A 27,769-nucleotide genomic window follows, 5' to 3' on the forward strand; every position below is an offset into this window, starting at 1 on the left:
TTTTTAAATGGGACAGATGCTGAAGTTTGTAACAACCTGAGAAGTCTTCAGCTGTGATTGCACTTCAAATACTCATTTCACAAATTAACTGCAATGACTGTCGGGCAGTGAATAAACCTCCTAAGAATGACAAAGCAGAGATTTTACACAGTCCCAGGCTGCTCTGGGGTTTCCAACTGAAACGTTTGGAGCCAGTGCTTGCATTCTTAGCTCCCAGAAGGAGAGAGGGGCTGATGGGTTAGTGCAATTGTGTTCATTTCTGGCTGTGCTGGGATGTGGGGATGTGTCTCAGAGCCAGCTGCTTTCTGGCTCAGCTCTAGGAGGATGTCAGGAGTCCCGAGCGCAGAGCCAGCACGTCTCCCCGAGGCATTCAGCTGTCTGAGGTGCCATGGCTGAGCCGGACTCACCCTCATTTTGCAGCTGCTGCCACCTTTCACACCAGGACACAGCGCATGCTTTCAGCTTGCCGGGGGTTTCTGCAGGAATGCTGGCAGAGGGCACAGAGTGAGGGCAGCTCTGCGCCTTGGAGGTCGCTGTGCCACTGAAAATCCCCGCAGGCAGGCCCGGCTTTCCTGCTCCACACACAGGAAGCCTGGAGGAGGGAAGGTCCAGGGGCTGCGGCACAGTGAATTGTTTTATCCATTCCCTTTGTGCGGTTTTAGGAAAAATGTCCTTCTCTGAGGAGTCTCCATTGACCAGTGGAGTTCCTTCCCCGCGTTTGTCTGCAGGGAAGCGAGGATGGGACTTCAGGGCAGGTTTGGAGGGAGCACAGCTCCTCCTGTCAGGAGGGGGCGGCCGGTGCCTGCAGCTGGGCTGGGAACCGCCCGTGGATAAACCAGCAATGGAAACTAAGCGTGAAAACCGAACTCTGCTGTGCAGATTGACACAGAGCAGGCACAGCTGGAGCCAGCAGAGCTCTGCTGGCCTCGCTGGGATTCACAGGAGAGCGCTTGGGCTGGGGTGAGCTGCAGACCAGAGCTGGGGCTGCTGGGGCAGAGCGGTGAGCTCCGAGTTCTGCTCTCTGTTACATAGACAGTGTTTCATGCATCTGAAACCCATGAATCCCACTTGAGATATTTACAACAGCCACATCTGAGTGGGCGGGTGGTGGGAAGGGCTGGAAGGAGCTCAGGGGCAGGAGGTAGCTGACAGGTGACCAGAGGAAAACAAGCATTGAGGAGAAGGGAGATTCAGTGCCCTCACTGCAGGGCCTGGGTGACTGCAGCGATGGCAAAGCCCCTTCCGTTGGCTCTTTGCCTTCCAAATCACCTTTTAGGCTTCTGTGTTAAAATTCCTGGGCTAAAACCAATGAGAAAAGCAAGCAAGCAACCACCCTAACAAAAAATCTGAGCGACCCCGTCCCCTCAAAGGCAGCATGAACCATCAGCCAGGAGCTGACTGATTCTGATTTATGGTTTCTTTATCCTGAGGCAGGCAGGTAACGAGCCGGTGTTTGATCTCTGTGGGCTTCCTGCAGCCCTGAGGAGACCAAAGCAAGTGTAACTCCCTCCGATACCTGCACGCTTCCCGCCCTGCCGCTGCTCCGGTGCTGCAGCGCGGGCAGAGACCTGGGGAGCGTCGGTTCTGCGGGGGCCGCGGTGCCGGGCACCTCTGCCCTTGCTCGGGCCGCGGAGCCGGGCAGCCCTGGGGCTCGGGCACCTCTCCCGCGCTCGGGCACCTCTGCCCTTGCTCGGGCAGCCCTGGGTTGCGGGGTCCCCCCGAGGTGCCCCAGCCCCCGAGGCGCCGGCGGTGCGGGAGCAGCGGGCCCTGCCCCGGGAGCTGGGGCGGGATGCGGGGCCGGGCGCCGAGGGAGAGGAGCGGCAGCGGGGAGGAAGGCGGGCGGGCAGGCAGGCGCGCGTTGCCCGCTCAGTTTGCCGAGATGCTGCTGTAGCTCTTCTTGATGGGGAAGGTCAGCTGCCCCGAGAGATCCAGCGACAGCGCCTTGGGGTGCAGCGCCCGGCGCGGGTGCAGCGGGCTGGAGCCCAGGCGCGGCGAGTACAGCACCAGCAGCTCGGGGCCCAGGCGGGGCTCGGGCAGCAGCGCCTCGGGGCCGGGCTCTGTCCTGCTGCGGGCCAGCCTCGGCGAGGGCTGCAGGCTGTGCCGCTTGGGCGGCGGCGGGCTGTGGTTCTGGAACCTCACCGTCTTCACTTGCTGCAGCGAGAAGGGGCCAGAGTCAGGTGGGCACTGCAGAGCCCGCCCTGCCCTGCCCTGCCCTGCCCCTGCAGAACCGGGGGATGCTCGGGGGGCGGCCGGGCCCCGCGGGGCTCAGCAGAGCGGCCCAGGGCGATGCTTTGGCGGCAGAGAGCCCCGGGGAGCAGCGCAGCGGTGCCGGCAGCCCCGCAGACCCAGGAGAGCTGCTCTGGGAGCACCGGGAGCTGCGGCCCCTCCTGCCCTGGCACAGCCGCGGGCTCCCTCAGCTGATGCTGATGCTGATGCTGAGCTGCCCGGGAGCCCTGAGGCTGGCTGGGCTTTTGGGGGCATGTGGAACGATTTGGGCACGGCTCTGGGTACTATGGGAGAGGGAAGCTTTATGACATTTATCTCTGGCTGCCAAATGGGAAAGAAATTCCCATTCCAAATGGCTCAGCCCGAGTGACATGAGGGAGATGGGGGAGTTCTGCAAAGCTCTGCCTGACAGCAGTTCTGTGGCGCTGCTCCCAAACTCACAGATTTTTGCTCAATTTATGACCTCAGAAAAGTCTCGAGATTTGCTTGTGACTGAGCTGGGTGACAGGGACAGAGCGCCTGCCTTTCCTCAGGGCCTAATCTGAGCAGCAGCACCAAACCCCGATTTCCTAAGGCGTGTGTCAATCCCCTCGATTTCTATCGGAAGAAATTGGTGAGGATGGAGCAGAGCCCTCCGGGATTTGGCCCTGGCTGGTTGTGGCAGCTGCTGCGGTTCCGGGGAATGCTCTGGGGCAGGGGGGGGGTTCTGTACCTTCTCGGCGCTGTTGCGGGACGTTTCTGGTTTCACCAGGATGGACGGCGGGGCTGACGCCGGCGGCTTTGGAGCGGCCTCGCTCTTCACCGAGGGCTCTTTGGCGTCCAGGATCACCGAGCTGCACACCGAGGGGCTCCGGCTCTCCCCTGCCCTGACCAGCAGCGCCGGGGCAGCCTCATAGGAGGGGTTCGGCCTCGCTGTCTCGTCCGTGCCGGGGACGCCGTGCGGGTACAGCTGCAAGTGCTGAGCTCGGCCCGCAGCCGAGGGGCGCCGCAGGGAGCCGGTGATCGGCACGGGGGTGCCCGCCTGGCCCGGCCTCTGCAGGGATCCGTCTGCGGAGCAAGGACCGCGGAAAGGCGTTCAGTCAGGAGCCCAGAATGTGCAGAGAGAGCAGCGGGTATAACCAGCCCCGCACCGACAGCCCCGCTCGCGGCATCCTGCGGGGCCGCAGCCTCCAGGGATCGCCCCGTGCCCGCCCCTGTGCCCCGGGACCCATTTCGGGTGTGAAAGCTCTGACAGCGGCCCCAGCCGGGGCACTGCTGCCTGCGGGAGCTGCTCTGCTGCCAGAGCTGGGAACGCACACCCGGCTCCCCAAATACTCGGAAGTGTATTACAAAACCTTGCTGCCTCCTTGTAGAGAATATAACCACCGAGCTCTGCACAAAGCTTTGCAGGAATTTCTCCGTGCTGAGTCACACCCCTGGAATTCCCGAATTCCCCAGAGTCGGGGCCAGGCGGGGCTGAGGGACCATGAACCGCAGCACTGGTGTCCTCTGGGGGATGTATCCCCTGCTCCCCCCCCGAGCCCTCTCACTCACTCACTCACTCACTCACTCACTCCTCCTGGAGAATGTGACCCTGTTCCCCCCGCTCCCCCTCACTCACTGCCGGGGGATGTGACCCTGTTCCCCCTCACTCACTCCTCCTGGCGCTGCCGCGGCCGCGGCGCAGCGGGGCCGGGGCCCGGCCGGGGCACGGGATGGGCACGGGCAGCAGCAGCGGCCGCAGGGCCCGGCTCTGCCGCGGGCCGCCCTCGGACGCGCTGCCCTGCGAGGACAGCGAGGACGTGGACAGGGTCCAGGAGGTGTACAGGGAAGGCATCTTCGAGTCGGTGAGACTGGATTTCCTGTTGGAAAAGAAGGGCGAGGGCTGCCGGGTGCCATCCCACCTGGCCAGGGACCGCAGGCCCTGCTCAGTCCTGGGGGGTCCCTAGCCAGAACTGGGGAATGCATTGCCACGGGCTCTCCGCGGAAACAAGAAGACCCCAAGTTCTCTGTTACCCCCTTCCCTCTCCCCGTTTATTTTCATGTAAGAAGCGCCAGACCTGAAGAGGGGGCTGACGTAGTTGCTGGGGAAGAGGCCGACCCTGCCGGTGACCAGGGACATGCCCCGCAGCCACCCGTCCTGCTCCTTGCCGAACACGCGGACCCCTTCTCCCTTCTGCAGCTCCAGCTCGTCCGGTCCGTGCGCCGCGTACGAGTGCAGAGCCACGCACCTGGGGAGAGAGGCCGTGAGGGGAGGGAGAGCGGCCCGGCAGGGCGGCTGCAGCGCCCCGGAGCCCTGTGGTTAAACGGGCTGGCGAGAGGCTGCTGCTGTGCCTGGAGCACCCCGGAGCCCCACGGGTTAACTGGGCAGGGGAGAGGCTGCTGGCTGTGCCCAGAGCACCCCAGAGCTCTGTGTGTGCTTTAACGGGCAGGGGAGAGGCTGCTGCTGGGCCTGGAGCATCCCGCAGCTCTGTGCTTTAACAGTACAGGGGAGGAGGCTGCTGCTGTGCCAGAGCTCCACAGTTTAACAGTGCAGGGGAAGGAAGCCCTGGCTGTGCTCTGAGCCCTTCAGCCAGGGCTTCCTCGAGCGTTTCTGGAGAGAACTCGCACGGAGGAAAGCGCTTGTCACCTCAGGCCAAAGGGGATGTGGATAAGAGAAGAGCCAGCAGGAATGCAGAACAAAGCAGCTCATGAGGACAGTTTCTCTCCCAGAAGTGCCAGCCCAGGGTGACAAGTGCTGGGGAGGAGGAAACTGCTGCTCTGCACCTCACACAGCGAGTGCTCCATCAGAAACACGGATCAGGGCCTGACAAGTACCTGTCCTAAGGCAAAGCTCTTGAAAGAGCACAGTTATGGTGCCGTGTTCAAGATAGCATCAGGCAGTTCTGCCTTTGAAACCAGAGGCCTCGATCTGCTTGCCTGGAGCATCAGCAGGAGGTGTTGGAGGCCCAGGGAAGAGCACGACTCCTGCCCTGCCTTCCTTCCTCCCTTCCTCCTCCTCCTTGCCTGGAGCACAAGGACAGCAGTGGCAGCCACTGGAGGCCACGGAGAATGGACAGAGCACATGGCCCCACTCCAGGATAGTGAGGAAATCAGACTAGAAATTATTCTGAAATCCCCCCCTAGATCTCTCTTTTGTAATTCTGGGATTGGGACCAGGAACTGAAGCTTCATTCTTCCCTCTGACCCACGTGTGAGCACAAAGCAAAACAGCAGCAAAAGAAAACGGTGCATTTTTCAAAACTTTTCCCTATCTGTTCCTTAAAGAACTTGAATTTGTCTCCAGTGTAACACATTTAATTGCACTGTTGTTTTTTTCAAGGGGAATGTGATCTGCTCCAAGAATCAATGAGTTGCAGCCCAACACCACAAGTATCAGGTGTTATTTACAAAACAAACAATGGATGGGGTGTTGGGATAGTCAGGGCTGCCCCAGGGCTCTCAGAGGGTTTCTCTCTCTCTCCCTGCAGTTCAGCACAAGCACCTGAAGGCGTGCCCTGCTGGGGCAGCGAGTGTGGGGCGGCTCCGTGGGGCTGGCACGGCCCGGGTGGGCTCTGGGTGTGCTCAGGAGCTGCCCAGGCTGTCAGAGTCACTGGAGGGGAGGCCCTGCAGGGCTGCCCTGGCACTGCCCCTGTGCGCACCAGGCAGCTGGCGCCACGCTCTCACACCATCCTTCTGCAAATTGTTTTAAGGTCTTGGGCGTTCTCTTGTCCCTTGGATTATTGTGTGCTGGAGTCCTGGCTGACTGATGGTGGTGTGTGTGGGTCCCAGCACAGCACTGAGCTGTGGGTGCTGCTCTGGGCACCAGCATTCCCATGGCCTGGCCTGCACCAGGTGCTGTGTAAACAGCGTGTTGTGATGCTGCTGTTATTTCAGATGCCTTACTAAATGCCAGGGTGGTGACTCTTACCTTGATGTAATGATCATAGAGCGTTATCTGCAAATTTTAACTCTGTGAAAGTTTTCAGAAATTGGATTGTTCAAAACACCAGTGGCCATGAAGGTTTCAGGATAAATAACTAGAGGCACTTAAGGAGTAATTAGTTTCTTTACACTTGAATTAAATTGTATTGTCAGCAAGCAGGCAGAACCGTTTCTCCACTGAACCTGCAGTGAGGCAGGAAGATGCACTCAGCTCTGGAATCTCTGCCACCCCGGCTTAGAGCAGCCAGGGCCATTCCCACATGGGTCTGCCCTGGATCCCAGCCGTGCTCCGGGCTGTCTGCACCTCCTGCCTGAGGCTCCAGCTGAGGCCACAGCAAATGGCACCCAAATACCCCAGCTCCCCTACGTACAGGTAGGCTGGCCCGTGGTGCTGCAGGTGGGGAAGGGTCACGATGGCTGCCGGGGGCCCCAGTGCTCCTGGCGTGGGGTAGACCTGTGGGAGAAAGGAAACAGAGAACACAAAGCATTAATCTGGTTATCGGCTTCTTTCAGCCCCTGGAGGAGCAGTAACACTTGACTGGCTTCACCCACCCTTCAAAAAACCACCAGAGACATTTCAGGAAATGGAAGAGTCTGGAGCATTTGACTTAGAAAAGGACCAGGCAGCAAGAGGAAGACTCAGAATCATGGAATCGTTTAGTCTGGAAGAGACCTCCAGGATCATGGAGACCCTGCGATGGATCCTGGTCCTTTCCCCGCTGTCATTTTGCATCTGCAGGGTGGTACCATCTGCCACAGTGTCCCCTCCGGCCTCTCTCAGGGTCTCTGGTGTTCCAGGGAGGAATTGCAGCCCCAGTTCTGGGATAACTGTGCCTTGAGCTGCGCCAGAGGGTGGCTCCTTGTCCCTGCTCTGCCCCTGAGGCCACGAGCAGCGCTGGGCTGGTCCCTCTCCCTGTCCCTCCTCATCTCCCTGCTGGGCTGATGGTGATGTCCCTTCTGTCCCTTCTGTCCCTTCTGTCCCTTCTGTCCCTTCTGCCGGGCTGTCCCTCCCGCAGCTCAAAGCATCCCCGGGCTGAGCAGCACCAGCAGCGGCTCCTTCCCGTCCGGACCAACCCTGCCCTCGCTCAAGGCGACACCGCGTCGCCAGGACACTGGCCGTGCCCTGCTGGGCCCTGGGCCCTGGTGGCAGCAGCAGCAGCACCGTGGCCCTGTCCGGGACCGAGCTCCGAGCCCTGGCGGCAGCAGCAGCACCGTGGCCCTGTCCGGGATAGAGCTCCGAGCCCTGGTGACAGCAGCAGCACCGTGGCCCTGTCCGGGACGGAGCTCCGAGCCCTGGTGACAGCAGCAGCACCGTGGCCCTGTCCGGGATAGAGCTCCGAGCCCTGGTGACAGCAGCAGCACCGTGGCCCTGTCCGGGACGGAGCTCCGAGCCCTGGTGACAGCAGCAGCACCGTGGCCCTGTCCGGGATGGAGCTCCGAGCCCTGGCGGCAGCAGCAGCACCGTGGCCCTGTCCGGGATAGAACTCCGAGCCCTGGCGGCAGCAGCAGCACCGTGGCCCTGTCCGGGATGGAGCTCCGAGCCCTGGTGTCAGCAGCAGCACCGTGGCCCTGTCCGGGATGGAGCTCCGAGCCCTGGTGTCAGCAGCAGCACCGTGGCCCTGTCCGGGACGGAGCTCCGAGCCCTGGTGACAGCAGCAGCACCGAGCCCTGGCGGCAGCAGCAGCACCGTGGCCCTGTCCAGGACGGAGCTCCGAGCCCTGGTGACAGCAGCGGCTCCCCGGGCAGCTCCGGGCAGCGGAACGCGCCGCGCTTGGATGTGGCGGCAGCTGCGCTCTCCAGCAGCCACCACAGGACCTTCATGATGCAAGCTGGGGCTTTAATCTCATGTTCGTTTCAAATCTAATTTCTAGTGGTCATGTCTGTAATGCGGTGCTGGAGCACTGCCTTGGCAGGGACCTAGGGAAAAAGTAAAGTGACTCACCCGCCCTGGTGCTCTCCAGTAAATTAAATTAATTAAAACACCCCAGCAACTCCAGCTTCTGTCTCGGACCTGGAGTAGCAGGTCAGCTTCAAACCTTCTCTGCATTCCTCATTTTCTAGTCCAGGCAGGATTGGACCAGGTGCTCATAAAGTTGACTGGAAATTATAATCCTGTTTTATTAATTACCATAATCAAAATGTTTGAAATTTGGATATTTGGAGTTTGTTTTTTTCTGCATTGGAACAAAATGACAGCCTTTTGCTGGTTTTCCTGATGGAACTGTGTTGAAATGTCCCATTCTGTGTGGAAAGCTCCATGCTTTCAATCTCCGTGTTCCCCTGTGTCCAGAAGCAGTCATCACTTAGAGCATCCTCAAAGCTGCCTTTGCATTTGCAACACACAGGGGGGAAAAAAGATTGGGAGAAATGTTTTCAAGTCACGTATAACTGATTTCAGCACTCACTTTTGCTGATCTCCCACGAGTACCTTGCAAGCCCTTGTAAGTACAAAGGGTTTAATTCCCTGCCTCTCCTGAAATCCCTCTCTCTCTCCATCTCCCTTTCTAGCACGTCACCAATGTGACCCCGGCACTGCTGACACAGGCAAGGCCCTGCTGGGACTCTCCTGGCGGGGAGGGGAGCCCTGCCCATCCCAGCACGGGGCTCTGGGCACCGCCAGCTCCACATTTGTCACTCAGGAAAGCCGGGTGTGCAGGAGGCAGCTGTGGGTCCATCAGCTGTGGGTCCATCAGCTCCCTCCCCGAGCTCAGGGCACAGCAGAGCTCTGGGTCACACCCGGCACTGCCAGCACAGGGAATCAGCTCTGGGCTGTGCTGGGAGGAGATTCCAGCGGGGAGAGCAGGGCGTGGGTGCCCCGCTGCCCTCGCCCCACGGCCGCTTGCACAAGAGGCACATGCACAGGCACGGCCGCCGCAGCCCTGCAGACCGGTTCTGGCTCCAGCTGAGCTTGGCAGCCGAGGGGAAGCGGGAGCCGGGGGAGGAGCTGGGGCAGCGCTGGGAATTCCCTTTTATGGGCCGAGAGGAGCCCGAGCTGCTGCTGGCGCCGGCAGTGCCAGGCGGGCGGGTCCTGCGGCGGGAGCCCTGCAGCTGGCACGGCCCCTGTGCCCGGCCTTGCCCCGCTGCTGCTGGCACGGCCCCCGTGCCCGGCCTTGCCCCGCTGCAGCTGGCACGGCCCCTGTGCCCGGCCTTGCCCCGCTGCTGCTGGCACGGCCCCCGTGCCCGGCCTTGCCCCGCTGCTGCTGGCACGGCCCCTGTGCCCGGCCTTGCCCCGCTGCTTCTGACACGGCCCCCGTGCCCGGCCTTGCCCCGCTGCTGCTGGCACGGCCCCCGTGCCCGGCCTTGCCCCGCTGCTGCTGGCACGGCCCCCGTGCCCGGCCTTGCCCCGCTGCTGCTGGCTGTGCTGGGGTGCAGCCCCTCTCCCTCGGCTCCCAGCCACCCTGGCAGCGCCCACCTGGGCTGGGGAAGGGATCTCAGCACTGCAGCTCAGTCACTGCAGCCCAAACCCAGGGATGGAAAAGGAAAGCGGGATCCTGCGCAGCCCCGGAAACGGCAGGGTCCCTGCAAACCTCTGGGAGCAGCGCTGCAGACTGGAAACAAGAGATTTCCAACCCTGCTGAGGCCAAACCATAACATGGCCCCTCTCTCATTTCGCTCCTGGCAGTGGTTCACACTGGGACTTTTGGGTGAGATCCTTTTGGGGTGTGAGAGAGGATACAGTTCCAGTTGAATTAAGGAACTCCTGTAGGGTTCCATTTCCCCTCTGTAACCCAGGATATCACATCCCAGCTCTCTGCAGGCTGGTGCTCAGGACAAAGTGCCCGCTGGGTGTTCCTGCCTGGACACGGACTGCCAGGGGCTGGGTGACTGCTCTAAAAGGGTGGGAGCAACCTTCACTATGAAAGATGTCATATAAATGTAAAACCCTTCCTCTCCCATATCAGATATCTGTGAAGCCTCTGTGCTCAGATCTTCAGTCAGAGTGGGAAGAAGGATTGAGACTGGAGTGGCTGAATTCCAGAGGGTCAGTCTGGCTGTGAGCTCAGCCCAGGCTCCCTGTGCCCAGGCTCAGCTGGATTCCAGAGGGTCAGTCTGGGTGCCCAGCTCAGCCGCAGCTCCCCGTGCCCAGGCTCAGCCCCGGCTCCCTGTGCCCAGGCTCAGCTGGATTCCAGAGGGTCAGTCTGGGTGCCCAGCTCAGCCCAGGCTCCCCGTGCCCAGGCTCAGCCCGGTTCGGCCGCGCTGCCTCACCTGGAGCGGGGTGCCGCAGGGCAGCTCGGCGCTCTCGCAGCTCTGGGTGGGCACGCTGGGGTTGCTGGAGCTGATGAGCACGGGGGGGCTGATGTGCAGCGCGGGGCGCTCGGCGTGCACCATGCGGTTCAGCGTGTTGAGGGCCGTGGTGAGCGAGAACTGCCGCAGGCTCTTCCTGCGCGCCTCGGGCGCCTTGGGCAGCGCCGCCGGCTCTGCGGGGGCCTTGGCCGGGCGCAGGGACGCGGCCCGGGGCGGCGGCGACCAGTGGCCCTTGGTGGCCTGCAGGAGCTGCTGGGCCGTGCTGGGCTGCAAGAGACAACAGCGGGTACGGGGGTGCAGGGGTTACAGCCAGCACTGCCCCCAGTGCCAGCACTGCCCCGGTGCCCAGCACTGCCCCCAGTGCCAGCACTGCCCCGGTGCCCAGCACTGCCCCGGTGCCCAGCACTGCCCCCAGTGCCAGCACTGCCCCCAGTGCCAGCACTGCCCCGGTGCCCGGCACTGCCCCCGGTGCCCAGCACTGCCCCCGGTGCCCGGCACTGCCCCGGTGCCCAGCACTGCCCCGGTGCCCAGCACTGCCCCCGGTGCCCAGCACTGCCCCCAGTGCCCGGCACTGCCCCCAGTGCCAGCACTGCCCCCAGGGCCAGCACTGCCCCGGTGCCCAGCACTGCCCCCAGTGCCAGCACTGCCCCCGGTGCCCAGCACTGCCCCCAGTGCCAGCACTGCCCCCGGTGCCCAGCACTGCCCCCAGGGCCAGCACTGCCCCCAGTGCCAGCACTGCCCCGGTGCCCAGCACTGCCCCCAGTGCCAGCACTGCCCCGGTGCCCAGCACTGCCCCGGTGCCCAGCACTGCCCCCAGTGCCAGCACTGCCCCGGTGCCCAGCACTGCCCCCGGTGCCCAGCACTGCCCCCAGGGCCAGCACTGCCCCCAGTGCCAGCACTGCCCCCGGTGCCCAGCACTGCCCCGGTGCCCAGCACTGCCCCCGGTGCCCGGCACTGCCCCCAGGGCTCTGCTCCCCTCCCTCTGGCAGCCGGGGCTCCGATGGCGTTACCTTTACCAGGCTACCTTTAACACCTTGGGGCTCTGTCATTTCTCTCAGCTGGTGTCACTGACAAACTCGGGGTGTAAAACTCCCGATTCGAAGCTGACAGCAAAACTAAAATTGGTTTTTAAAATTTGTGCTAGGACACAGGGGGTTGTGAGTATGAGTGCTCCCCCTGACACACTCATTGTCCAGAGCTTTGGCTGGCAGAGGTACTGGGAGAGCTGTACTCAATAACTAGCTCTGAATTAGAAGGGATGTTTGGCCTCGTCACCCTTTCCCTGTCTGTGCTGGCACACGGGGGTGCATCTTGCAGCTGAGGGGATGGCACGGGCTCAGTGCCCTCACTGATGGTGGCATTCCCAGCAGGATTACATCCACCCAGTTCCACCTCTGCCAGCCTGAACATTCATGGCTCGGTGCTGCCTCCATTGAAAAACTCCCGGCTTGTCAAGGGCTGGGGTTGACGAGGGAGAGGCAGGCCCTGAGTTTGCATACGGGCAGTGCTCACACAGTACTTCTTGGAAACTGCTGATCAGGGTGTTGGTAGCAAAGGGCATGTGGTGACAGCCCTTTCACCACCATGGGTGCCAGAGGAATTAATCATGATTTACTGCTGACATGAATGAATTGCAAAACTTGAGATTCTCACCCACTCGTGGCAGGCACTGCGCTCGATGCCTGGGATGGACAGGGAGACCATGCAGGGGAGGTACAGATGGCTCCCAGGTAGTGACATTTACAACAGGGGTGGTCTTCTCATTTTCCCTCTCCAAAATAAGGCTTAAAGCCCACAGTGTGTGTGTAGGTACACATGGCCATCCTGCCATTTCTGTGTGTGAGCAAACTGGAAATGTTTTTCTGTCCAAGTCCCAGAAGACATGACAAAATGGGGCACAAACTGCATGTCAGAGCCAGGAGAGCCTCGTGTTTCCCACAGTAGCCCTACCTTTGCCTTCTCTAGAATTAATTTCTAATTCCTTGGTGGCTGTATGTGTCCCTTAACTAACTTGTGTCTCTCAATGCCAGACTTGAATAAGTCATTACTGAAGCTCAAATGATTTCATTAAATGAAAAGGCATTAAAAAAAGTATATTAGAACTCCAAATAAGATGTTTTGCTTGCGTCCTCCTGTAAAACAGCCACAAAGCAGAGCTTGCTGTAATTATGGGCATTACAAGTATTAATTTTATTTCTAGGAACTGGTGCCGGTGCCATGTACACCCTGCATCTCCAGCTGAAGTGCACAACACAATTAATGTCTAGACCAGTGCTGACAGAATTCTGCCAGGGAGGGGAGGCTGGAAGGAAATTCTGCCAGGGAGGGGGGGCTGGAAGGAAATTCTGCCAGGGAGGGGGGGCTGGAAGGTCTCTGGAGCCGCGGCCCCGAGCGCGGGGCTGGCACCCTCCGGGGCCACCGTCCCTGTCCGGAGCTGTGCCACTCTGCGTGCCCTGGGGGTTGGCAGGGCAGGGCAGCTGCAGGGGGCTGGGGACCCTCAGAGAGGGGCTCCCATGGCCGGGGAGCTGCGGAGCCCGGCGGTGCCGGTGTCCCGGTGTCCCGGGCGGTACCTTGGGGAAGGTGAGGATGTCCTTGCCGCCCGCCTTGTCCCGGCCCCGCAGCTCCAGGCCGTAGAGCGGGCGCGGCAGGGGCAGCTGCTTGATGACCTGCACGGAGCTGGCCGGGAAGACGCCGCTGGCGCCGTTCAGCTCGCCCAGGTACCAGTCGTCGTCCAGCTGGCGCAGCAGCGCGATGGTGTCGCCCTTGTTGAAGCGCAGCTCGCCCGGGTTGTGCCCGCGGTACGAGTACAGAGCCCTGGCCCGTGGCACCTGGGGACCAGAAACAGCCCCTGACGTTCATCCCGCACAGACAGAGCTCCCCAAGAGCATTCGTAATTAGTGAGGAAAAAATGCAGAGGTCTAAGGCTCAAGCATGCATTTATTAGGATTAACTACCCACATCCTTCCTTGATGGGTTTTACTAATGAAGACAAGCTCCCAAATACTAATGCTAAGTTTGTATCAAGATGAAAAGCAGGCTGAACTTGTTTAAGAATATTAAGAAACAGTTAAGGCCTTAAACTGCTCTTCCCACGGGATCTTATTGCCTGCTGTAAGGGCTCCTGCAGCACAATATCTACTTTAATGGCCCAGGTATTTCTATTTCAGAAGGGCTGGAGGTCACAGCCATCATCCAGCCCAGCTGGTGGCTGTCACCTGCCAGGAGAAGGCAGCAGAGCGAGGTGAGTGCAGGTTCTGTGCTCCCCTGGCTCCATCCCTGCTGTAACACGTGTGACTGTGGGATTAACCAGCCTTGTCCTGGCTTTGGGAAGGGAGGGTTCATGGTGTCATTGCTGCAGAGTAATGTGACATAGAAGAGACACGGCAAACCCAGAAGGGAAGCAGGCACGCTGTGATCTTGACTGTGACCCAGATGACATGACCAAGTTGCTCTAAGAGAGCGGCTGTGCTGAGCCCTGCCTGTCCCTGAGCCCTGCGTGGGGCTGTGCCTCCCTGCAGCCCCCACCTTAGGGGATACCCCAAATTCTGAGCCCCCACCTTAGGGGATACCCTAAATTCTGAGCCCCCACCTTAGGGGATACTCCAAATTCTGAGCCCCCACCTCAGGGAATAACCCAAATTCTGTGCCCCCACCTTAGGGGATACCCCAAATTCTGAGCCCCCACCTTAGGGGATACCCCAAATTCTGAGCCCCCACCTCAGGGAATAACCCAAATTCTGTGCCCCCACCTTAGGGGATACCCCAAATTCTGAGTCCCCACCTCAGGGGATACCCAAAAGCTGAGCCCCCACCTCAGGGGATACCCAAAAGCTGAGCCCCCACCTCAGGGGATAACCCAAAAGCTGCGCCCCCACCTTAGGGGATAACCCAAAAGCTGAGCCCTCACTTTAGGGGCTAATCCAAATGCTGAACCCCCCACCTTAGGGGACACCCCAAATTCTGAGCCCCCACCTCAGGGGATAACCCAAAAGCTGCGCCCCCACCTTAGGGGATAACCCAAAAGCTGAGCCCTCACTTTAGGGGCTAATCCAAATGCTGAACCCCCCACCTTAGGGGATACCCCAAATTCTGAGCCCCCATCTTAGGGGATACCCCAAATTCTGAGCCCCCACCTCAGGGGATACCCAAAAGCTGCGCCCCCCACTTTAGGGGCTAACCCAAAAGCTGGCCTCCATCCTGCCCTCTCAGCTGGGGCACACTGTGATCTCCGCTCTGGCAAGCTGGGAGCTGGGGCTGTCCCCAGCTCTGGAGCCTTGGGCAGCTGCAAGCTGAGGTGGCAGTGCCCAGGGACAACAGGATGCTCAGCTCTTCCTCACGGGGCTCTGCAGGTCTGGATTGTCCTTCTCCTGTCTTTGGAGGCTGCCAGGTGCTGGGGCATGGTGAGGACAGTGCCTGCAGCTTCTCCAAGCCACGGTCACCCCCTCCCAGCCATCTCACAGGTCACTTCTGTACCAGCGAAACATCCCTGATTTCCTGCCTTTTTCTGTGCATTTCCCCAAATCCACCCCTGTCTGTGACCAGGCTCAGGCAGGAATCCTGCAGGGCTCCCTCTCTCTCAGCCACTTCTCAGAGGTCAGGAAGGTACAAACAAGAATCTCAACGTTAGTTCCCAGAAGTGTGGAAAAGATCAAATTGCCTATAGAAATAGTTAAGTTTTGGAAAGAGGGCGTCTTCCAGCATCCCCAAACCCTGATGCCTGCTAGGGAAAAGGAACCAAGAAGAGAAAAATTTCATGTACTGCTTTTACTTCAAAGTCTTTGAAATGGGAAGCAATTAGTTTAATGTTTAGTTCTAATTAAGTCATTCTCCCTCTTAATTTATGCTCAGAGTAAACACATGTGCTTGGCTCAGCGACACCAACAGCACATCTCTGGGAGAAAGGAAACGGGGAAGGGAGGGCTTGGGCCAGGGCTGCTCTCATCAGAACAGCGGGGAAAACCTCTGTGGGGCCATGGGGACTCCCTGCAAACACACACCTGGGCAGGTGAGCATGCCTTGAGGAGAACAGGCTGGGGACAGCAGCTCTCCTTTATAACCATGCTGGGACCAACACACACCTGGGCAGGTGAGCATGCCTTGAGGAGAACAGGCTGGGGACAGCAGCTCTCCTTTATAACCATGCTGGGATCCAACACACACCTGGGCAGGTGAGGATGGCAGGAGGAGAACAGGCTGGGGACAGCAGCTCTCCTCCAGAACCACGCTGGGACCACTGGCACGAGGAGCACAGGGCTGGGGCTGCCTCAGGAGCAACCAGAACACAAATGGGACCTTCACACAGGGGAAGAACAGGGCTTGGGAAGGAGGAGCAGCAACGTCTGGGATGTGAGGGAACGGCAGGATACAGCAAAACATTAAAGGCAGCATGAACGAGTTATGGAAATGTATCACAAAGAAGAGAAACTCTGAAATGAAATGCATACCTGGTGCTGACTGGGAACAGGGAGCAAGCAACACAGGGCTGAGAGTCTGGAATATTCTGAGCTGTGCTGAGCCTCTCTCAGCTCGGGCTGGCTCCTGCCCACTCCAGCTGTCCCAGATCCTCTGCAAGGGATCTTTTGTGCTTTATTTAAAGTAGGTTAATTGCAAAGGCAGAAACTGGCGTGCTAATTAACCTGTGATAAAGCCAAGGAGTGCCTGAGGGCAGAGGGAGAGGCTGTCCAGGCCAGAGCTGGCCCTGGCAGGGGACAGGGGAGCAGGACCTGCTCTGCTCTGCTCTGCTCTGGAGGAGCCTTCTCCGCTAGCATGGCCAGCTGCTTTTTGTTAGCCCAAAGCAGCATTTCATTTTAGCAGGGTGGCAGAGCCAGCAAAATGCTCAGCCCAGGATTGCACACAGGGTCGGGTCCCTTGGGCACCCTTGGCATCTGTCTGACAGCCCAGAGAGAAAACTCTGGGATCTTCACTTTGTGAAAACTCAGCTGAAGGTGCTGTGGGTTTGTGTACAACATGGCTGCCCAGCAGAGAGAGAGAAACTGCAGCAAAGAAACCCATTTTGGCGGTGCCTGTTACTTTTCCAATGCTGCCTCACTTTTCCTGCTTTTCCCCTCTGTTTTCCCCTCTGTTTTCCCCTCCACCATGCCTGAGTGAGACCCAGGAGCTGCTTCAGGCTCTCAGAGCAGCCAAGCCCCAGGTGCTCCTTGCCTTGGGGTGCCTGGAGAGAGCGTGGGGCAGCCCTGGGGAGAGAGGGCAGCAGGGAATGCCAGGAGTGGAGCAGAACCCCCTTGCCTCAGCACCATCTCTGGGAGACATGCTTCTCTGTCCTTGGCCCCTCTGCCAGCAGGGATGGTCATGGCAGGTGCACTTCATCTCCTTGCCCCCATTCTCAATGGATTTGAGGCCAATAAGGGAGAAAAGATTTCATTTTTTTCACTATTTTTGGCATTTGGCATCAGCTGCGCTGGGCAACCATCCAATGCCTTTGAGTCTCCCTCTGCACCAAACAAAGATTAAAAATACGTATATGTGTGTGAGGAAGCAATGTGGGGCATCTCCTCCTAGCAGAGAAATGCACCCTGCGATTGTCTGAGATGGGCTGAAGCAACTCCTCAGCACTGGCAGCAGGGCACTCATGAATGCCCAGAGGAATGGGCTCAGAGGGGCTTGCACTGGTGTGTGCCAGCTGTGACTTTCCATGCCGTGCAGGGAATGCCCTGGGGCAGCTGCACCTGCGCCTGTGCCCAGTGAATCGCACGGGGCTGATCCCAGTCTGGGTGCCACGGGAGCTGCCCACGGGGAGGGTCTCTGTGCAGGGACAGGGCAGGGGGAGCTGCCCACGGGGAGGGTCTCTGTGCAGGGACAGGGCAGGGGGAGCTGCCCACGGGGAGGGTCTCTGCAGGGACAGGGCAGGGGGAGCTGCCCACGGGGAGGGTCTCTGTGCAGGGACAGGGCAGGGGGAGCTGCCCATGGGGAGGGTCTCTGTGCAGGGCCAGGACAGCTCTGGGTGCCATGGGAGCTGCCCATGGGGAGGATCCCTGTGCAGGACAGCTCTGGGCAGGGGGAAGGTCTCCCCCTGGGACAGCCAGTGTTTCCACTGGCCAGCAGTTGCCACTGAGGAGGACGACAGAGAGGAGGATAGAAGCTGGGGTGACCTCACAGGAGATTGTTTGAGCCACCACCCGTAGCGCCCCAATCAGGGCGTGTTTTGAATTGGAAGCTCAGCCTGACCGTAGGATGGAGTACGCTGCTAAGCTCGACATGGCTGATAGGAGGAGTAGGCCTAGCTGAGTTCTGCTAAGGAAAATGGAAGGGGCAATGGGGTTCAGATGGAGATCACCAGGAGCAGGGCTAGCATTGGGGTTGTGATGATCAGCACAGACCTGAGGGCGCAGGCCCTGGTCCTGGGGAGCTGTGACTGACACTGAGCACTGGAGCTGGCTGTTGTACCCCATGACACCAAAGGACGTGCACACACTGCCTTTCCATGGAGCTGATCACGGACATCTCCATCCACCCTGACTCCTGGGAGCTGCCTCCAACATCCTGCCACGCTGCCCATGCCTCCATGGCATGAATGAGCCCCATCACCTGCTCGTGTGCTCAGCTAGCACCGTTCAGGGCTCTGCAGGATCCAGGTGGATGAAAAGAGCTATTTGAATGTAAATTAATTGCCATTACAATTCTGTTTTTCTGCATTTCGGCAGAGGAGATAACTTCAGCCTTGTCACAGAGAACAAAACCTTCAAAAGTGAACTTGTCATTTCAATCTCTTCACATAATTACATTCTGAGGATTCAGACAGTTGGGTGGTTTCTGCATTATTTCTTCCCTGAGGAGGACTGTTCCTGTGTTCCAAGCACACGTAGACTGTGCACCAGGAGAACAGAGCCAGTCCCTCCTGCTCACGTCAGCCCTGGAGCTGCCCCACTCCCCCAAATGGGAGGCCAGCCCTGGCCATGGCCCATGCTGGTGGCCACCAGCTCCCGAGACAGCTGGCCATCATGGAGAGATGCTGGGGACGGGAATCGAGTGGATTCAGCTGCTTCTGTGCTGCTCCATCTGCACCGTGGCTGGGGTGGTGGCAGAGGGACTGGCAGCTCCTACCCCTGTGCCCACTCACAGCCCTGGGTACCACAGCATCAAGGCCAGGTCACTTCTGAACGTGGCCTGGCTCTGGAATGCAAAGGTGCCTTGGAAAATGGGGGAAATGATTAAAGAGAACACAGAGCAGCTTCTGTGATGGGGAGGATGAGAGAGGCTGGGGCAGCACTGCTGGCACCCAGCCCCAAGGCGAACGCCTGGCCCTGTGCTGGGGATGCCCCAGGGCTGCCCAGGAGGGGACACACACGGGCTGCCCCGGCCCGGGTGAGCCATGGGGACACCCAGGAGGGGACACACACGGGCTGCCCCGGCCCGGGTGAGCCATGGGGACACCCAGGAGGGGACACACACGGGCTGCCCCGGCCCGGGTGAGCCATGGGGACACCCAGGAGGGGACACACACGGGCTGCCCCGGCCCGGGTGAGCCATGGGGACACCCAGGAGGGGACACACACGGGCTGCCCCGGCCCAGGTGAGCCATGGGGACACCCAGGAGGGGACATGGGCTGCCCTGGCCCGGGTGAGCCATGGGGACACCCAGGAGGGGACACACACGGGCTGCCCCGGCCCAGGTGAGCCATGGGGACACCCAGGAGGGGACACACACGGGCTGCCCCGGCCCGGGTGAGCCATGGGGACACCCAGGTGAGCAGGAGCAGGAGCTGAGAGTGGCTTGGCTCGCTGAGGGCAGCGCTGCAGGCGCAGGGACGGCAGGGACAGCAGGGACAGGACACAGGGACGTGGCAGGGGTGTGCACAGCTGGGTCCCAGTGCTGTGGCTGCAGAGGGTGCAGGGAGCCCTCGCAGGCCCTGGCTGGCCGCTGCAGGACCAGATGAGCCCTGCTGCTGTCAGCAGGCCCGGGCAGTGGCTGCGCTGCGTGTCATGGGTGTGAGCTGCACACAACAAACTGTGTCAGCCCTCGGCGTGCCCAGTCATGATGCTCTGCCTCGGCAGCACTCTCAGACGAGGCTGTTTGTTGTGCAGGGAGCAAACCTGCATCCTGCTCCCTGCTGCTGCTGCTCCCGAGCCCTCTCCCCGCTGCCTCTGTGCCCTCCTGCGCTGGGAAAGGGAGCCCTGATGTGGCTGCTCAGCCAGCAGTGTCAGCCCTGGGCACCGTGGGCACCTCTGCCAGTGGGCACCGGGCCTGGCCACTCTGCAGGCCAGTGCTGGCAGCAGGGACAGCTGTCCCGTCCCTCAGTGGGGACACTGCTGCCCCCAGCCCTGCAGAGCTCACGGAGGCACGGTGCCTCCTCCCCACCCTCCCTCCAGAGGGAAAACCCAAACTTAGGCCAGTGACCAGCCCAGGGACACAGGACAGCGGCCAGCGAGCAGCAGGGTGTGACAGAGGGACCCAGACCCTGGGGCTGCTGGCTGACCCCGGCACTGTGCAGGTGAGCTGCAGAGGAGCCCTGCTGTGCTATTCCTGACTCGCCATCTGAGCCTGACTCATTGCCTTGGAAACAAATTAAAACACTTTTATGTGTTTGCAGCTTGGTACGTAATTTTGTAAAACCAGGGAAACTGGCTCCTGCTGCTGGCTGTGGAGGTCTTCGGGTTTCCAGAGCCAGAGGTACCACCAGGGGTGCCCTGTGCTGCCTCTGGTGCTCACTCAGCTTCTGGGGTGTGCGGTGTCCATCGGCCCACACTGACCTCACTCTCTTTGTAGTAGACAAAAGTGCTAGAACTACATGCAGAGGGAGGAAACACACCAAAGCCTGGCACAAGGTGCCACCAGCACTGTGGGAGCAGCTCCTTGTTCTGCTGGAACGAGACAAACCCAGATGGGACATGGCACTGGAGGAGACCTGGGACAGATCCTTCCTCCAGAAAGGCTGTAAGGGCACACAGAACTGTGCAGCCAAATGAAGCATCCCTGTGCCCAGAACTGTGCAGCCAAATGAAGCATCCCTGTGCCCAGCTGAGGGGCTCTGTGGCACAACCCCACCACCCCAGCAGGTGCGAGGATGCTCTGGGGGGAAGGAGCCAGCAGCACCACGTCAGGCAGAGCCTGAGGCAGCACCTGTGGGTGTGTGACATCCCCAGAGCGCCTGGCCAGCCCAGGGGATGGGACACGGGTTTGGGGTCACTGCTGGGACTGCACAGGAACTGCTGGGGTCTGGGAGGGTGGGAAGGGTCTTGGCCCAGTGAGGGGGCCAGGGAACTCGCTTGCCTCTGCCAGGTGCAAACATGGAGTTTGCTTTGAACGAGAAGCTCCAGCAATCCAAGCCCTGTCTGTCAGAGGCAGAAAGGAGCTGGAGATGACTCTGGAGGAGAAGAAAATACCAAGACGCAGGCACTATCTATAGACGTCCGTGTGAAGGTGGGACGTTGGAGTGCAGGGTATTTTTATCCCAATAGAGGTGTTATCTGTCTATCTCCCATGAAATGCTGGAAGGGGGTGTTGAGCACTCAGTTCATGCAAAGAGAAAATAGCCCGAGTCACAGTTAAATCTGCGTGGTCCGTGTTTTCCTGAGGCAAGCTGTCACACGGGGAACTTTTTCCTCTGGCTCAGTGTCCCATGTTTGCTGCATGACCAGGTTCAGCACCCCAGCAGCTGCCAGCGCCTGGATGGGTTTGCAGGGTGCAGCGGGGCCATCCTGCCCCCTGAAAGGGCGTGGGAGGCCCCTGCACACCTCAGCACACGCTCTGCTTGCTCACCAGCTGAGGAGGAGCTCAGCACAGGCTGTGACCACACCTGGCACATGCCAAGGGCGGCTCCTCGGAGTTCAAAGGCTCCAGCGTGGCTCATTTACGCATACACCTCCCAGCAAGTCCCTTTATTCTTAAATTCCAGACAGTTTCTTATGCGGAGATTCGGAAAATCCAAAGTCGTCCCTGCAGTGCTGTTGGAGATCTGAAGGCCTGGCCAGGAGCAGCAGGGGCAGAGCGGGGCAGAGCAGGGCACAGCAGGGCTCAGGGCAGAGCAGGGCACAGCAGGGCTCAGGGCTCAGGGCAGAGCAGGGCACAGCAGGGCTCAGGGCACAGCAGGGCACAGCAGGGCACAGGGCTCAGCAGGGCACAGCAGGGCTCAGCAGGGCACAGCAGGGCACAGGGCACAGCAGGGCACAGCAGGGCTCAGGGCTCAGGGCACAGCAGGGCAGAGCAGGGCTCAGCAGGGCTCAGGGCAGAGCAGGGCACAGCAGGGCTCAGCAGGGCACAGCAGGGCACAGCAGGGCTCAGGGCTCAGGGCACAGCAGGGCAGAGCAGGGCTCAGCAGGGCTCAGGGCAGAGCAGGGCACAGCAGGGCTCAGCAGGGCACAGCAGGGCTCAGGGCTCAGGGCACAGCAGGGCACAGCAGGGCACAGGGCACAGCAGGGCAGAGCAGGGCACAGCAGGGCTCAGGGCACAGCAGGGCTCAGCAGGGCACAGCAGGGCTCAGGGCAGAGCAGGGCACAGCAGGGCTCAGGGCACAGCAGGGCTCAGGGCACAGCAGGGCTCAGCAGGGCACAGCAGGGCACAGCAGGGCTCAGGGCTCAGCAGGGCACAGCAGGGCACAGCAGGGCTCAGGGCTCAGGGCTCAGCAGGGCACAGCAGGGCTCAGGGCTCAGGGCTCAGGGCACAGCAGGGCACAGCAGGGCTCAGGGCACAGCAGGGCTCAGGGCACAGCAGGGCACAGCAGGGCTCAGCAGGGCTCAGGGCAGAGCAGGGCACAGCAGGGCTCAGCAGGGCACAGCAGGGCTCAGGGCTCAGGGCACAGCAGGGCACAGCAGGGCACAGGGCACAGCAGGGCAGAGCAGGGCACAGCAGGGCTCAGGGCACAGCAGGGCTCAGCAGGGCACAGCAGGGCTCAGGGCAGAGCAGGGCACAGCAGGGCTCAGGGCACAGCAGGGCTCAGGGCACAGCAGGGCTCAGCAGGGCACAGCAGGGCACAGCAGGGCTCAGGGCTCAGCAGGGCACAGCAGGGCACAGCAGGGCTCAGGGCTCAGGGCTCAGCAGGGCACAGCAGGGCTCAGGGCTCAGGGCTCAGCAGGGCACAGCAGGGCACAGCAGGGCACAGCAGGGCACAGCAGGGCACAGGGCTCAGGGCTCAGCAGGGCACAGGGCACAGCAGGGCACAGGGCTCAGGGCTCAGCAGGGCACAGCAGGGCACAGCAGGGCTCAGCAGGGCTCAGCAGGGCACAGCAGGGCTCAGGGCACAGCAGGGCTCAGCAGGGCTCAGCAGGGCACAGCAGGGCACAGCAGGGCACAGGGCTCAGGGCTCAGGGCACAGCAGGGCACAGCAGGGCTCAGGGCACAGCAGGGCTCAGCAGGGCTCAGCAGGGCTCAGCAGGGCACAGCAGGGCTCAGGGCTCAGGGCACAGCAGGGCACAGCAGGGCACAGCAGGGCTCAGCAGGGCACAGCAGGGCACAGGGCACAGCAGGGCACAGCAGGGCACAGCAGGGCTCAGGGCACAGCAGGGCACAGCAGGGCACAGCAGGGCACAGGGCTCAGGGCTCAGCAGGGCACAGCAGGGCTCAGGGCACAGCAGGGCACAGCAGGGCTCAGGGCTCAGGGCACAGCAGGGCACAGCAGGGCAGAGCAGGGCACAGCAGGGCTCAGGGCTCAGGGCACAGCAGGGCACAGCAGGGCTCAGGGCTCAGCAGGGCACAGCAGGGCACAGCAGGGCACAGCAGGGCTCAGCAGGGCACAGCAGGGCACAGGGCTCAGGGCAGAGCAGGGCACAGGGCACAGCAGGGCTCAGCAGGGCACAGCAGGGCACAGCAGGGCTCAGCAGGGCACAGCAGGGCACAGCAGGGCACAGCAGGGCTCAGGGCCGTGGCACACACGGACGGCTCCACGTGCACACAGCCAGCACGTGCCCACACCACGGCTGCTCTGCTCGTAGGAAGCGCGTTCAAAAGGGATTTAAATGCCAGCAAATAAATCCCTTGGGATGGGCCGCAATTAGAAAATTCCCTGTTTTTTAACAGCTGGCTCTGGGAAATTGCTGCCCGCAAAGCAGGGCCGTGCCTGTGCTAACCCAGCAGCTCCGTGGGGGCCTGCTGGCTCCTCCTGCTCGGGAGATGAGCTCTTGGCTCGCTGGCTGATGAGGGATTGAGTTTATTTTTTGCCTTCATGGATGAGCATGAAGAGCAAAGAGCTGGCAAGGAAACCTCCCTGCTGAGAGAGAAACTTTGATCAAACTTGCGATGTTCTCAGCTCCAGGGAGTAAAGGAAGTTTATTTATAGAGCTGCCTTGGTGAAACCAAAGGCTGGCCCCGTGCTGCTGGGTGGTGGCTCTGGCTGCAGAGCCGTGTGAGGCACGCCAGCTGTGTTTGCTGCGTGGCACAGGGCGGTGGGCAGCGCTGGGCTGATCAGCAGCCCCTGCAGGCGGGGCAGGCTGCTCTGGGGAGCTGTGCCCTCTGCTGCAGCAGCACATGGACACTGCAGCTCCAGCACCCAGGGAGAGCTGTGGTGGGGCGAGCAGCGCTGCTCTCACTGTGATTCCTGGCAGAAAGAATCTGCTCTGAGTTCACAGGATCTGCAGCTCTCTGCTTACCCAGATTCCTTCAGGTGACCCTGGAACTCAAGCATCCATGGTAGGGTGGTGACAAGTCACCCTCAGCACTGTCTCATCTTTGCATTGCAATGTGTCCCTGCTGTGCTGGGTGACACGCTGCTGTCACCGAGTGCCAGCTCAGGGGAGGCTCCCAATCCATTAACATCCCACTGGAGTACCCAAAGCAATGTCTGGTCCTGAATGCAGGTACTTAAAACCACTAAAGCCAAAATGTGACTAATACCTTGCATTCTTCACCTCGCAGCAGAGGATTCCAAAGGATTTTATAATTAAGTACCTAATTAAGTCTAAGAGTATTTCGGTGTAATGTATTTTATATCCCTTCCCAGAGAGGCACAGGAGCTCAGAGGGTTGTCCCAGTGCCAGGGAGCCAGCCACAGCTCCCCCAGTGCTCACTGGCTCTGCTGATTCCAAGGGGTTTGGTCTTAAGTTGGTCTTAAAAGCTTTTGGGAGCTATGGATGGATGGATGTTGCCATTTTATACCAGCAGCAAGTTCCTACCTGTCCCGAGAACCAGTTCAAGAAACGTGAAATGAGTGAGAGAGAAGAAAGCCAGACAAGGGCATTTGTGCTCTTTTATCCAGGGCCAGGAGAGTCCAGTTGGAAAATCTACAACCCTCTCCTTGTCAGCTGGAATGCTGCCCGGGGTGGCAGTGACTGAAAGCTGTCACTGTTGGATGGTTTGTCCCCTGCACGAGGGTTTGTCCCCCGGCAGCTCCTGCAGGGCTGGGGGCTCCCAGCAAGGGTGTGACCCCGAGCAGGGCCCTGTGGAGGGAGCCCCCAGCCCGAGGACCTGCTCCATTCTGCCCCCGGCCCTGGCTGTGCTGGGCCAGGCTGTGCTCCCAGGATGGTGCCCCGGGCTCAGGCTGCACAGAGGGAACACCAGGGACAGGAGCTCCCGCGGGATGCCTGGTTTGGTGTGAGATCCATCAGATCCCTCACCAGCACCACAGAGATTCCCCGGGACACACGTGCCAGCTCACACCACAGGTTTGGTGTGAGATCCATCAGATCCCTCAGGTTTGGTGTGAGATCCATCAGATCCCTCACCAGCACCACAGAGATTCCCCGGGACACACGTGCCAGCTCACACCACAGGACACAGCAGCACTGCATGGCTCCATGGGCACCACATCTGTGTTGTGCCCCCCTGATCTCTACAGCTCTGAGCAGGCTCTGGGGCTCAGCTGCCCTTTCAGCCAACCTGCTGAGTGCTATTAAAAGGCTTTAGAGGCAATGTACAGAGCAGCTGAGGTGAGAGAAATGGAAATCCAGGAATATAATGTGGGAAAGGTGAAGCCACAAGTCTCTTCCCTAAATTCCAACTGAGCCAAGCTCTTTTAACAGGTCTAATATCCGGTCCTCATTATTCAAGAAAAGCTTTTGTATTGTTAAAGAAAATGATGGAAAGAACTTAGAATTTTAAAATTAGCCTAGTAAATCATCCCTAGGTACAGTCATAAGTGAGTCAAATTTAAAATCCTTAACTAGTGAACTTCCAAGAACTTTGATAGAACAGCAGCAGCTGCATTGGGCACCCCCCCTTCTTTTCCAGTGCAGGGAAACTGAGGTGCAGCTATGGGAATACCTTCTCCACCACTAACAGTTACAGCTCTGCAATTACTGACTTAATTGTTATCAGTCAAAAGCAGTGTACTGCCTGAAAGTCCAAGCACCTGAAATGCCCTCAAAAGCCAGGAAGCATCTGAAAACTCTGGGAGCAAAGAGCTGCTGGGAAGTTTTTGTAAGAGGGGCAGGCTGGCTTTGTCTCAGCCTGGGAGTCAGTTTCTGCTGTAGTGAGCTGGAAACAGTCAAATATCACACTGAAACAGCAGCCAAATCTGCACACAAACCACTCAGTCTCACTTCAGCACTCTGCAGTGCTGCTGACAGAGAAGGTTCCTGGCTCTGGGCACGCAGCAGGAACCTTTCTATGCTCATGGGCAGAAGAAAGAAGTAAGAGCCTCCTTACCCCCTCCATGTGGATCCGGGGATTGGTGGCCAGCCGGTGCTGGTGCAGCTGCAGCCCCCTGGGGACCCTCCTGATGGAGGCGGGGGACGACAGGACCCCCGACCTCTGCACCGAGCCGAACCTGCCGGCGTTCTGTCCGCACCGGACTCCATCCAGGAGGCGAATGAGGAGCAGGTTGGAGGGCAGCTGCTCAATGCTGCCCAGGACGAGGGTCCTGCACTCGGGGCACCGCAGCTCCTTCTGCGATTTCAGGATCCTCTGCAGACAGGGCTTGCAGAAGGTGTGCTGGCACGGCAGCACCTTTGCCGAGGCGTCGAGCTTCTCAAAGCACACGGGACACTCCAAGAGGTCAAGGAGAGCCAAGTCATCCATCTTCAGCGCAGAACCCCTTCGGGAGCGGGGCCGGGGCCGTCCGCAGCCCGCATCCAGCGGAGCCGCCTGAGACGCCCTCCCGCGAGAAGCAGAGCCCGGGCTCAGGCAGCGATCCTGACGGAGGGCGAGGAGGAGGAGGGAGCACGGAGCAGAGCTGCGCCGCCGGAGCGCGTAACGCAGCCACCTACATCCAGAGCTGCGCTCCCAGCCAATCTGGAGCGCACTCGCTGCGCCCGCAGCCCGGCTCCGAATGAGTCACCCCTGAGTCAGCTGGAGCGAGGGGACGGCTCCGGGCTGCGGCCGGGGCTCGGCGCCGGAGCCCGGGGGCTGCTGGCCGGGCAGGGGCTCCCGGAGCCGGGCCGGGGCGGCGGGGCGCGGGGCAGGCTGCAGCGCTCTCGCTGCGCGCAGCAGGACCGGCACGGCACGGGAAAATGCGCAGCTCGGGAGATGAGAGTCCGAGATAAGCATCAGCCCCGACCGGCGGTGCGGGGCTCCGGCTGCGGCGGCGCTCCCGGCACACCCGGGGCACACCCCGCGCACACCTGCACGCCTGCACACCTGCACGCCGTACGCTCCGCACACCCCGGGTACACCCCGCGCACACCCCGCGCACACCCCGCGCACTCCGCACACCTGCACACTCTGCACACCTACACGCCGCACACTCCGCGTACACTCTGCACACCTGCGGCACACCTGCACACCGCACACTCCACACACCCCGCGCACACCTGCACGCCGCACACCTGCACGCCGCCCCGCCGCGGCTCTGGAAAAGCCCTTCAGACGGCAGCGCCGGCCGGCGGTACCCGGCGGGGGCACGGCCGGCTCCGCGGTGCCATCCCCGCCCGGTTTGGCCGCCTCGGCTCGCTGAATCAACCCCGAGCGATTATTCCTCCCACGGCCCGGAGCCGCCCAACCTGTTCGGCTCCGGCTGCGGGGCCGCGGCCGCGCTCGGAGCGGCTCAAGCCCGGGCCTGCAGCTCCCGCAGCTCGGCCGCGGTGTGCCGAGGGCACGGGGGGCAGCCTTGGCACCCTGTGCGGGCTGGCACGGGCCTGCTGCGGGAGCAGCTCAGCCGCGCTGTGCTGAGGACACGGGGCAGCCCTGGCACCCTGTGGGCCTGGCACGGGCCTGGCACCCTGTGCGGCCTGGCACGGGCTTGGCACACTGTGCGGCCTCGCACGGGCCTGCTGCAGGTGCCGGCCCGGCCCGGCCCCGGCTGCCCGCCCCCGGTGCGATCGCTCCTGTCGCGTTCGGGGGATGCTCACCCCGGCCCGCCCCTGGCACCGGGGCACCGGGACAGGGCCAGGCTGACCCTCGGAGCGCCTTCTGGTGCTCTGAGCACCGGAGCTCCAGCACTGCCAGCGCTCCCGGCTCCAGGCTGGCCGGCCGGGCGCTGGTGCCCGGGCAAGGGGGCACAACCGGTGCTGAGCACGGCCAGCCCCTCTCCCTGCGGGCAGGGCCCGGGTGCGAGCCCAGCCCAGCGGGACC

The 27,769-nt window shown here is 61.0% G+C and overlaps 1 protein-coding gene across 1 annotated transcript; it reads right to left on the reverse strand.

Annotated features, from left to right (window-relative positions):
- Window positions 1-1,714: 1,714 nt before the first annotated feature.
- On the reverse strand, window positions 1,715-26,473 carry SH3RF2 (SH3 domain containing ring finger 2). The gene is made up of 8 exons (XM_054287955.1): window positions 25,907-26,473; window positions 12,945-13,202; window positions 10,336-10,641; window positions 6,501-6,583; window positions 4,266-4,436; window positions 3,862-4,067; window positions 2,939-3,273; window positions 1,715-2,151 (listed from the first exon to the last, which is right to left on the reverse strand). The coding sequence occupies exons 1-8, from the start codon at window positions 26,276-26,278 to the stop codon at window positions 1,867-1,869; spliced, it is 2,016 nt and encodes a 671-aa protein (XP_054143930.1). The 5' UTR covers window positions 26,279-26,473; the 3' UTR covers window positions 1,715-1,866.
- Window positions 26,474-27,769: the final 1,296 nt, after the last annotated feature.

This window comes from Melozone crissalis, unplaced genomic scaffold (genome assembly GCF_028551555.1).
Source record: "Melozone crissalis strain CALT ecotype California unplaced genomic scaffold, PUWL_Pcris_2 ptg000061l_1, whole genome shotgun sequence".
Lineage (NCBI taxonomy): Eukaryota > Metazoa > Chordata > Aves > Passeriformes > Passerellidae > Melozone > Melozone crissalis.